At 35.1% G+C, this 12,831-nt stretch overlaps 1 protein-coding gene across 1 annotated transcript in view; it reads right to left on the minus strand.

Annotated features, from left to right (window-relative positions):
* Positions 1–12,831, minus strand: part of SSBP2 (single stranded DNA binding protein 2) — a 539,855-nt gene that overhangs the window by 272,463 nt on the left and 254,561 nt on the right. Inside the window, exon 4 of the mRNA XM_042781332.1 lies at positions 9,863–9,947. Coding sequence (XP_042637266.1) covers positions 9,863–9,947 — 85 coding nt within the window. The remainder of the gene's footprint in view (positions 1–9,862; positions 9,948–12,831) is intronic.

Consider the following 12,831-nt stretch of genomic DNA (forward strand, 5'->3'; position numbering starts at 1 on the left):
AAGGTTGGAGTATTTAGAAGCCTTCACTGAAGAGGCAGAACTTGATTTCTATCTTAAATGACTACAGGAGGTACTTGTAAAAGCAGAAGGAGGAGACTATAACAGGAAAGCTATCTTTTCCCCTTGGTGAAAACTGTTAAGGTTTATTACTGTTCTGAAAGAATTTAAATCTGGGGAAGAAGGCTGAAAGTTGAGTCAGAGAGGGTACTGACCAGAGCAGGTAGGTCCCTGAGCAAGGCCACTAATCATTTTTGTTCTGAACGAAGATATCTCCAGTCAGAAACAGGAGTTCAGTACATACTTGTGATGGTTAACTTTATGTGTCAACTATGCTAGGCTATGGTGTCCAGTTGTTTGGTCAAACACTAGTCTAGATGTTGTCAAGAAGCATTTATATGTGATTAAATCATTTAGCCTTAAGTAAAGCCGATTACCCTTCATAACGTGGGTGGACCTCATTCAATCAGTTGAAAGCCTTAACAGCAAAAAGGCTGGTTTCCCAAGGGAGTATTCTGTCTCCAGACTATAAATAGAAGTTTGCCAGAATTCCTCAAGATCTCCCATTGGGACCTATTGATATTGTGACCCACTGATTTTGAGGCACAAGACTGCTAGAATCTCTAGCCTGTCACCTGACTTACAGAAGTTGGAGTTGCTGGCACCCATAATCATATGACCCAATTCATCAAAAATCAGTCAATCACTCAATCCCTATAAATCCCTATCTATCTACTTACCTACCTACCTATCAAAAAGATCATTTATTTATCATTGGTTCTGTTTATCCAGAAAGGAGCTCTAGTGGCCTAGTGCCTAAGGCATTTGACTGCTAACCACAAAGTTGGTGGTTCAAACTCACAAGCCACTCTGCAGAAAGAAGACTGGGCAATCTACTTCTGTAAAGATTTACTGTCTTGGAAACTCAAAGGGGGTTGCTATGAGTCAGAATCGACTTGATGGCAGTGAGTGGTTTTTTGGTTTTATCCAGAGGATCCTAAGACAAGGAGCCAAACTGATGCATAATTTTGACACAAGACAATATGGGAGCCAACTAAAAGCAGATGAAGAAAACCAGTAACATACAGAAGAAAGCTTCTCAGGCTATGAAAACATCATTGGCACTGAAGAGACAAAGCCCAAACATTCATTAAGAACACAAAAGCCTTGTTTCTCTCAAAGGGAAAAATCAGCCCGAAAGACCACACAAGAGAACAAGCTGATGGAAAATTGAACATTAAAAGGCAGCAACAGTCGGGAAAAGAATCTCTGAGGTTCGGCTAGGGAAATAGCTTTCTTATTCACTGTGGCCTTTTAAAGAGACCATTTAGAGAGTCAGAGATTTCCAAGGGCAACACAAGTTGTACAGGACCTAGCAATGGTCAACTAGTTCAAATCCATCTTCCTCTGCACTCTAAGAAGCTTGAGCTCTTCTCCAATCAAGACAGGAATTAGGTGATATTCATTCCCAAATGAAAATAATGAAATTACAATTCCCTATCCAATCCTCTCTCCCCACAAAGCTCTTCCATTAAACAAACAATCAGGAATGCAAGACAAAAATAAGTATGTTCCAGTATGATTAAAAAATAAAAATTATGGGAGTTACAATGCCTCATCCATTCCACTGTCCCCACATACTCTCTCTAATCAATCAATAACCAAGAATAGAGACCTGAAGACAAAAATAGGTACATTACACTTATAATTCAAAAGTACAAACCTGTTGATATTCCTAATCCTCTGCAACATTCCCAGTGTTTGCTTTGTCACTTCCTGTATGCCTCTATACTGACTTAAAGTACACAGAAAGATAATAGGTTCTATGGGAAGAGAAAATGACTGGGGGAAAAAAAAAAGATCAAAGGTTATACTCATGGTCAGGGAAAGATAAGAAAGGAATATAGGTAGGCAGCCTATGATGGTATAGGTTCACAATTTAACTTACTTAAGTTCCAAATGTACCATCACAAGGATATTCCAAGTTAGAGCAAAAAAGGAAAGAAGGTAGTCTGGCGTGCATGGAGTCAAGTGATGATGAGATCTGCGGATGGAAAATATCCCCATAATTTCTAAAATATACATTAAACTAAGGCATGTTATTGTAAAGAGGACAGAAGTCAGTTTGTGATTATCTAAACATTTTCCATTTCCTTTATGTATTTGGGCTTTCTTCCATAATAGAAATTATAATAACAACTCTGAAAATATTTCCCCTTTTTGGTTATGTCTTATCTATCTTAGAGTTAATAAAGGAAGGGAAATATGAGGAAGGGGGATAAGATAAGGTGATAAGCAGGATTAGGTAATAATAAAAAGAAAGAAAGAAGAAATACTGAATGGATCTCCTAAGAGTGGTACAATGTTCTCACAAAAGTGGGGGCACTCAGTTTAGAAACAACATGACCTGAAGAATGTACATTCTTTCATTTATCTTGTCATTCCTTCATCAAGTATCTATTGAGTACAGATTAAGTACAAATCAGTAAACTATCAAATTGAATGCAATATGTTTTTATAATCTTTAAGTATGCTTACCTTTAACTTCCTAAGGCAGAACTTTTACATTGCTCTTTACTTGACAGGCAGTTTGATACATGCTTGCTATAAAAACATTGCAAAGAAGAAAGAGGGATAATATATTGAGGTTTTCCTACCTATTAATCCAAGTTTCAAAAACTTCTGGAAGAAGCCATGGATCATTTATGTCCATTTAGTTTTCCTTCTAAATTTGAATCTACTCTTCCCCCTATATAATACATGATTGCTTTCTAAAATGAAATTGTAGCCTATAAAAATCATTCAGGCATTGATATAGTTTGAGTCTCAAGTCTTGCTTCAAGTACCATAAACAGCTTTTGAATATCTTAGGAACTCAAGATAGTCAGTTAACACCAAACACATTTTATTAGTTGCCCGAGGATAAAGAGTTCAAGTTGGGAGCATTCTAAAATAGTGAAGAGATCTGGGAAATTTATTACATTATACAACTTACCAGTTATGCTAAGACAGTCCAACAAAAGTGATAAGTATTTACCCCCCACTGTGTTGTAATTTTTTTTTCCCTGTCTCTCGACATGTTAACACCTCCCTTTTATCACATTCTAAACATGAGCATTTTTCCAAGTTTCTTTCCCCAAGCCTCAATTCTTATTTTACCTTTACTCCCTCATTAATTTAACCCACTCCTGTAGCTTAACCTACTGTCTATATGTGCTTTCTCCCAAATTTCAGAATTCAGATAATGGTTCACAAGTCTCAGTTCAGCAATCATGTTAACTACAAACGACTTTTAATTTTTCTCTCTTTCTGAATCTGTACAACTTCATTTTCATCCTTCATTTTCTACTTCAGCTGTCACCCCCTTCATCCAGGGTCTTTCAGTTCATACCCAGACTATCAGGATAGCTTTCTTACAGTCTTTGTCGTTAGTCCTTTCCTTTCTACAGTTCCTCTTACACAATTACAGATTAATTGTCCTAAAGTATAATTCACCACTCTACTCAAAAAATTACTCTCCATTGTAGAAGAACTTTCATCCAGTACAGTCAAAAGTACTCAATGAAAATCTGGTAAACCTGAGTTTTACTGGCTAAATCATATTTAATTTTTAAACTTCCTTTACTTCTCAGGGTGCCAAATTTCCTATCAATAAAATGACAAGGCTGAACCAAGTAAGTAGTTTTTACATTTTAAAGTTTTTTTCTTTTTTTTGATCTAGACCTTGTAAATGTATACAACAGAGTTTAGTAACAAAAAAAAAAAAACCTAGCATTTCTTATTTAAGGATTTTAGCAAGTAACATTGAGAGAGAATTCCCAGGCTCTTGATGAGAGGAGGAAGGTAGACAGATGCAAGGATGGATAGCTGTTATAATGCTGTTGCAAAAAGAGGACATGATGTGGACCTGAACTAAGTCAGATGCAGTGGGGTTAGAGAAGAGAGAATATGTTTAGAAACATTTAGGTAATTGAATTCACAGGTTCTGATGACCAGATAAGAGCAAAGAGAATGATAATAAAAGGAATAAAAAAAGAAAATTGCTTTATGGCATGAGTAACCAGTTGTACAGAAATGCCATTTAATTAGAAAGAGAAAATAAGATGAATGGCCAGATAGAGAGGACAGATCTGCTTTGCTTAAAACAAAGAGCCTCGCTAGTTGGGTATCCTCTCCCTTTCACAGCACTAAGCATCATCTATGGCCTTCCCACTGTATCTCAAGGGTCTAGGAAATTCAGCCTGAAACCACCGAAAAGAGTAATTCACCATCTCCTTTTAACAGTTCTGAAATTCTACCAACTGTTATCTAAGCATTGAAGTCTGTCCATAATGGAGCCAATTCTCTCCCACAAATCCTCTATTTCAAATCTCTACCCTGGTCACACAACTCTGCTTATTATCCCTGAAATATGTCTTACAGTTTTCCAACATCATACCAGTCTCTCTGGTCTGAGCCTCTTTTTGTTCTCTCCCCTACATATCTTTTATTATCCAAATCCTAGTCATCATTCAAAAACCAAATCCAAACTAAACCCACTGCCATCAAGTCGATATTGACTATGGTAGTTAAGGTTATATGTCACCTTGGCTGGGCCTGGCTTTGAGTGGCTAGCCAGATGGATGAAGTTATTCCCCATGATGAGATTGGTAATCACTTCCACGGTGGAATCTGCTGGAGCAACTGAGTAGCTGCCTTACGGATATGGTCTGCTTCAAGCATATATACAAAAAAAAAAAAAAAAAGAAAAAGCACTGAGAAAGGTCTCTGCAGCTTTTTGGCATGCTTGGACCCCACATGTAGCTGAGTCTTCATTCAGCAGCCTGCCTTGCTTCCTGTTGTTCTTGGGATTGTCTCTGGACTTGAACTAGTGGTCTGTCATGTTGTTGGTAATCTTGAGACTATGCCATTTTATTTGTCAACCTTCGGTAAGAGAAGCCTCCAGCTTAACTGGGCTTGGAGCAAGAGGCATAGCTGAAGTCCAAGGTCAAGGGGCTTTCACCCAGCCCCTAGAGCTAGCACTTTGAACTGGACTTCTAGCTTCCAAAACTGTAAGAGAATAAACTCCTATTTGTTGAAGCCACCCACTTGTTCTATCTTCTGTTAGAGCAGCACTAGAGAACCAAAACACCAACTCCTAGCGACCTACATTGGTTTCCAAGGCTGTAAATCTTCACAGAAGTAAGCTGCCTTATCTCATTGCCCACCTTCTAGTTAGCAGCCCAATTCCTTACCCGCTACGCCACCAAAAGCTCCTTACAAAAGCCAGTGTATATTCAGTGTCTGAACTCAATACAGTATAGCATTTATTATCTATATTACACTCACAGAAATTCATTCTTGTGAATTCAGGTCACATGCTTCTCCAAATAGATTATAAAGCCCTGGAGGGAAGATAGATATATGAACATTTTCAACTCCCATAACCTTGATTAAGGTAACTTGTACATAAACGGGTTCTCAAAAGAGAGTTAACAAAGAAATGATAGAAGAATGATGGTGAACTCTATGTGCTAATATCACTTCCCTCAGTGATAATCCTCTCCAAAGCATAGAGTTATATGTTAGTAACTGTACTTTTTCCTTTAAAAATCTAGGTATTTAACACAATAAATCATACATATTTTAAAGTTAAGTTTTACTTTGATAAGAAAAATCCATCTTAAATTCACCTTTCTTTTTCAAGAGATTATGAGACTTTCCTTCCAGATAGTTCAAAGATTCAAAAGATAGCACCTGAGCTTTACTATGTATCTACTGTGCCCAGCTGTGTAGTATTTTAGCAGTTGTTTGTGGCTTTAAACCTAAATTAAATAATGCTAGAAAGAATTTAAGGTAATTTATAAAATTTATATGTCACAAGATGTAGGGGAAAGTATTAGGTCAAATATACATAAAACTTCACATTCAAAACAAATACAATCAAATTCCCAGATATTTCATGAAGTCTGAAATCAGGTAACCCATACTTATCAATACAAAATAGAATGTGACATCATTCTACCTCTATCCATTATTTCATGGCTAAAGAACTATTGTTTAACTTCCTAGTATATGACCTATCAAAGATACAGTACTTAAAACTATGAAGCACTTCTTTTAAAAAAGAGATATGGATCTCTAACCTTCTCAGTACCAACACCCATGAAAAACAAAAAACACAACAATAAATGAAAACTGTCATTTGGAATAAGTGAAAGGTAAGTTTTGTCAAAGATTTTGTTTCTTTCCCTCAAATCAAAAGGTAAAGAATAAAAATAAGATACAGATCTTCAATTTTCTAAATTTCCCAAAATATACTCATTTCATTTTTTTTAAATTTTTATTGTGATTTGGGTGAAAGTTTACAGAGCAAATTCATTCTCCATACAGCAGCACTTCATACACATTTTGTTTCATGACATTCACTGCAATTCCCCACAATGTAACAGCTCTCCTCCAACTTCCTCCCCATAGTTACCTCTTCCCTGTGTCCTTCCCTCCCATGCACTCCCATCCCTGAGCTATCTCCCTGTGCAAACACCGCCCTTCTGTTCTCCTAAGACTGATTGAGTGATTGCCTCAAGGAATGTATCTATCTGATGTAAATGTTCACCCCATATGCCTGTCTGTTGTTTGGCTGGAAACCACAGGACCAAAATATAATCATATTTTAAATGAAGTTACATAACATACAAAAGTAAGCAATGTGACTATATAAATATGACACTACAAATCTTTATTATGAATATTTAGATATATTTCTACTACACCTTTTAACAATCTCTAAAATAACTTATTTTTCATAAATTCTAAACTTTTGCATCTCCAATATTAAGTACAATCCATTGCCACTGAGTCAATTCCAACTCACTGAGACACTATAGGAAAGAGTAGAACTGTCCCATAGGGGTTCCAAGGGAGGAGCTAAATGCATAGTGGTTAAAGCATCTGATCAGTGGTTCAAACCCACCAGCTATTCTGCAGAAGAAAGATGATGGCAGTCTGCTTCTGTGAAGATTTATAGCCTTGGAGACCCTATGGGGCAGTTCAACTCTATCCTAAAGGGTCATTATGAGTCAAAATCAACTGGATGGCAGTGGGTTTGGCTTAATATTAAGTACTTCATAGTTTCCTTAATCATTTCCTTTTATTCATGTTTCCCACTGAATGACTGAAATAACACTGCCTTATTGAAAATCTCGAAGAGTTCTGGTGGCACAGTGCCTATGGCATTTGACTGCTAATCAGAAGGTTGGTGGTTCAAATCTGCCAGCCGCTCCATGGAAAGAAGATGGGACAATCTACTTCTGAAAAGATTTATCGTCTTGGAAATCTAATGGGGGTCGCTATGAGTCGGAATCCAGTCAATGGTAGTGAGTTTTGTTTTTTTATTGAAAAACTCAGAGTCAAAAGGAACAAGTAAATCTAGATGACACACTAATCAGCAGTACTTAGAACCCGCCCAGAAACAATCCTAGGGCCAATGATAAACTGAGAATAGAGCCACCACACCCTATAGGTAAAGTGAGTGAACATACTTCAACACAGTTTATATACACAAACACACACACACACATACACACACACAAACAAATGTTAGAAAGAATTTAAGGTAGTTTGTAAGATTTATGTATGGCCAAAGAAATTAAAATTGGATCCAAAAGAAATGAAAACAAGAATAAGAAACAATATGGCAGACTAGAAGGCTGAAAACAAATCTTATAATGACCCTACTTGTTGAGCTCTGGTAGCATCATGACTAAGGCATTTGACTGCTAACCAGAAGGCTGGCAGTTCAAACTCACCAGCCATTCCTCTGAAGGAAGAGCGGGAGATTTACTTCCATAGTGGTACCACCTCAGAAACCTGAGGGGTCAAACCCAAGGAGGGGTCACTATGAGTCGGATCCAACTTGACTCGACAGCAGTGCGTTTGTTTGTTTTGTTGAGTGAACAATAGCTTATATATTGACTACATAAGTATATGTGTGTGTGTGTGTGTGTGTGTGACAAAAATTTCTATCATCTTACAGGATTTAAAGTGTAACTTTATTTATTTGTTCCTAGCCTAATAGGAACTCCACATTACATTACATGAACTAAGAGAATTATGGCTCAATGCAACACCATTCATTCATTGAGCATTTACTAAGTACCTACTATATGCTAATATCTACACAGGCAATGAAAGTTATGTGTACTTGTTACAACAACACATTTTGATTTTCTTCTATATGCTTATATTACATATCTATAAATTTTGACTGATACATCATTATAAACCTATAATGTATTTCTACATGTACTTCACTTTTGATATTACAAATTGTTACATGGGAAACTCATGAGGATAAGAACTGTATCTATCTTGTTTACTGCTGTAATGCCCAGTATAAAGTAAATAAAAATAAATGGCATACAAAGTAATTAAAAATAGCATTAAATAACCTCCCTGCGACAACATATCCTGCTATATTAAAATAAGAAACAGCAAATACTTATATGATATTCAATGCAATCATTCATTTATATAAACACCAAACACGTATTTGAATATCTCACATCAGGCACCATCCTAGGCATAGAGAATGAAAAAGATAAATAGGTCAAAGGTTCTTCCCTATTAGAGAAAACATCCCATTACAATAATGTATCAGGGACATTAAGGAGCTATATAGAAGATGTTACAGAATCATAGCGGAAGTACCCAACTCTCTGGGGTAGTTTCTACGGAAGGCTTTTTCTAAAATAATAAATGATTACTTGTAAAAATTATCATGTCATACAAATAAAATCTACTATTTTATTAACATAGTATCACTAGTATTTATCTATCATTTTTTAAAAATATCCCATAACTGGGATATGGGATCATTCTTTCTAAATGTTATTCAATACTCTTAGGCAAGAATAGAAAATTCAGCCACATGTTATCAACAATTATGAGTCAAACCTGTCACTTTAAATGAATATATGAACAATCTGAAACATCCTCAGTGAGGCTTTATAAATCCCAACTAACAGACTACTACATTCTGTTAATATTTATTGAACATCTCTTATTTGACAGACCCTGAGGAAGAACCAATATAAATGTCTGCTCTCAAACAGCCCATTGTAATAATAATAATAATTACTATCGCATTAAACTAATAATATATTTTGGCTTCATCTTTGCTTGAGAACAATTAAGAACAATTAAGGTATCTTCCATTCACACCAGAAAACTAAAATTATAATCACTGTTTTCATTAAAAGTTTAGTATGTTATTGCTACTTTTCCTAAACATTTTGGATATGAATGAAATCAGAAATAAATTGCTCAATTAAACAATTCTATGATAACTTACAGCAGCAAAAAAAAAAAAAATCTGGTAAACCATTAACTCCAGGTAAAAACATTGCTTGTAATTTCAAAGTAAAATAAATTTCATTTATAGAAATGAATTCAGGGAAGGGGATATTCTGCAATATGATATATACTGAAAAACTGCAAAAGAATAATAGAGTATTCTATATATTAAAAAAAAACTTATAAACAAAAGTGGAGTATATCATTTACAGATTTCTTACGATGAATCTTTTTGAAGAACAAAGAAATACTACTTAATTTTTATATATCTGAAATTTCACAAATCAGATATGCTTAAGACAAGAAATACTACTAATTTCTTGGAATTATGACAACTATCTCATCCTAAACTTCTTCAACAAGACTCAAACACTCATTTGTATTACACTTTTAAAATTATGATTTTATATTTTTCAAGAAACAAAAAACAAAAACAATATCTTAAGTACAAAAGGAAAAGAAGGGATGGGCCAATGCATTTTCAGGAGCAGTGGTTACTAAACCACTAAACTAAACTAAACTAAAAACTTACATAATCATGGAAGGCTTTTGCTTCACTTGAGTGTTCACATGTTTCCCGTCTTTCTGGAGCTGCACAGTAGAGATCCCAAAATACACTAAAAAAAAGTAATTATGGAAATATTAAAAAGTCATATAATGCCAATATGAAAAATCTTAATTCCAAAAATAGTAGAAGAGACATATTATTGTTTAAAACAAAATACATTTTCTTCTCAGGAAAAGTATTTCTTTGAAATTCAAGCAAGGTCCTTCATACAATAATAAGGTAACACTTACCACTTAACCATCTTTCAGAAACAGTAAGTAAAATTTCTCTAGAGGATAAAATTAATTTTAAAAAATTAATATGTGTGAACATTTGACTGAAGTAAATACTTTTGACAATTTTTCTATGAAGAGTAAAAACAGTAAATAATATCCTAAATTTAATCATCAAGGAACAAAGAAGTTCATTGATTTTTCTCAAGGTATTTTTGTTGTCAAACACCCAGACCTGATCCTTATAACACGTTGTTGTGTACCATCGAGTCACACCTGACTCATAGTGACCCCTCCTTGGGTTTCCGAGGCAGTATCACTACAGAAGTAGGATTGCCCAACCTTCCTTCCGAGGAGTGGCTGGTGGATTTGAACCACCAGCCTTCTGGTTAGCAGTCAAGTGCCTTAGCCACTATGCTACCAGAGCTCCCATAGTTAAACAAATATATTTTCTTAACCTATTCTCGTTTTCCCCTCCGAAAAAAAAAAAAAAAATTCACTGCCATCGACTATGGATCTGCCTCATAGTGACCCCTCCTCGGCTTTCTGAGGCAGTATCTCCACAGAAGTAGATTACCCATCTTCCTTCCGAGGAGTGGCTGGTGGGTTTACACACATACAGTTTAATTAAATGTTTACCTTAAAATATTAATATTGTCTGTTTTTCAGTTTGCTCTTATGGATTTAGTTGGAGATCAAAAGTTTATAAGATCAAGTGCAGAGATAATAAAACTAGTTACTAAAATAGGATAATTCCTATTTATATGAATGTGGTATTCCTAAAAATTCTACATTACGCATGATCTCCTTTAATAAAGGCAAAAAAGCATGCCCTTGAAAAAAAAATACCCATGGCCAGCTTTATTCTAGGTCCCGTCTACTAGTGCATAAGACAAGTGTGCATTCTTTTCTGTTCATTCATAAATTCCTGTTCCATTATTTCAAAGAAACAAGCTGAGGGGGGCCATCAGAAAGATCTGAGACAGTAAGAATTTGTTCAAGAATACGTATTATAAAAAACAGGATAAATCTCAATTAAAAAAAAAAAAACCTACTCATCAGGACAGTTTCATAATAATCCATAAATCCACAATAGTCTAAGATAACTGCTATGAATAAATTTATTTCCAGTACTGTAATATTCATGTTTTAACATATGCTTCATCTGCATGTTACTACTTCTAAGAAGTGATCACAGGTGGGAAAGCTATTTCAAACTTAATCCATGTTTTTGTCCTAGGAATATTTGCCATACAATACCATCCTAATATTTAAGAACAAATTGGCCATATCATAGGGGGGAAAAAATTTGCACTAAAAACCAAATGACTTGATTTTAGTCTACATTTTACAATTAATCCATGCATAGCTTATTGGGATAGCAGACAAAGACCCTAACTTTTCTAGACATGTTTTGTAATTTAGAAGGTAATGTGGTTAAGCCAGAAGATCACTGTGAAACCTTCATGGAATGAAAAAATTTAAAAACTGTGATTTTCTTCAAGCAATATTTCCAGTATGCATTAAATACCTAGTCTATGCAATATACTATGCCATATACTATACAAGAAGAAAAAAAAAAAATCTATCACCTATAGCACAAGAGGAAAAAAAAATCTATCACCTATAGCACATATGTGACTACATCCAAAACTCATGTTGAATACAACTGAAAATTGTATTTTAATTTCCTAAAACACCTAAGGGTAGCTATATATACATCACACACTACTAAAAGTTAACAACTGCTCTTGGCAAAAGTTTTTGGCTGATATGACAATGTGGAAATTATAATATGAAAATGTGGACTTACCTCCTAGAAAAAGAAGGATTTCTGAGCAAGTGAGATTTATAACAATACTTGATTTCTCCTTAGGCAGGAGGATTATACTCAAACAGTTTTGCAAGTTCCTCTGATGACCACTGAACTGGTTTCTTGATTTCCGTAAGGTAAAGGGCAGGAAACAGAAACTAAAGGCCTCCAAAGACACGTTTGCTCTCTCTACAACCTGAGATGCTAGTGGCTAAGAAGCATCTCAATTCCTCTTATCCACTGCATCTATCAAACTTGAAACCAAAATATTATATTTAAAATGCGATGAATTTATCATCATGATAATGCTTTGTATTGTACTTTATTTCTAAGCAGAAACAACAGTCTATTTTACAAAAGACGACCAAGACTAACACAAGCAAACTTGCAAAGTATCGAAACCTGTGATCTTGTGTCATTTAATAAATGCTTCCCTCACGTAAGCCAAGGTAAACCACAAAACTCCTAAATTGAGGATCCCCACCCAAAACACTGTTTTCCCTTCTGTTACTAAAAATGTGAGTAGAAATGACTTAGCTAGCTATTAATATCTCAAGGGAACAGAGACAGCAAAATGGTTGTCAGAGTAGACAACCATTTCAAGGGTAAATAAATATGCCAGACGGGTCCCAGAAGATGGAATGCTAACAGAATTATATAACCTTAATGGCACTGGCCATATCTAAGACTACCTGAAAATAAAAATGTATAAAAAATACCTGTATGAAACATTTTTTTTCTGAGGAGAAAGCCATGCTAAAGTTCAAGTCTTAAAAACTAATAATCAGAAGATGGCGGACTAGGCAGAAGGATTGCACAGACCCTCTTCAACAAAGAAAAGGGAAACCAATTAACACAGACACAGAAGATAATCGTGGACCCCTGAGCCTTGAAGGGAAGGATAAAGA

The sequence above is a fragment of the Orycteropus afer genome, unplaced genomic scaffold (genome assembly GCF_000298275.1).
Source record: "Orycteropus afer afer isolate SDZICR_OR568_19922 unplaced genomic scaffold, OryAfe1.0 scaffold00107, whole genome shotgun sequence".
Lineage (NCBI taxonomy): Eukaryota > Metazoa > Chordata > Mammalia > Tubulidentata > Orycteropodidae > Orycteropus > Orycteropus afer.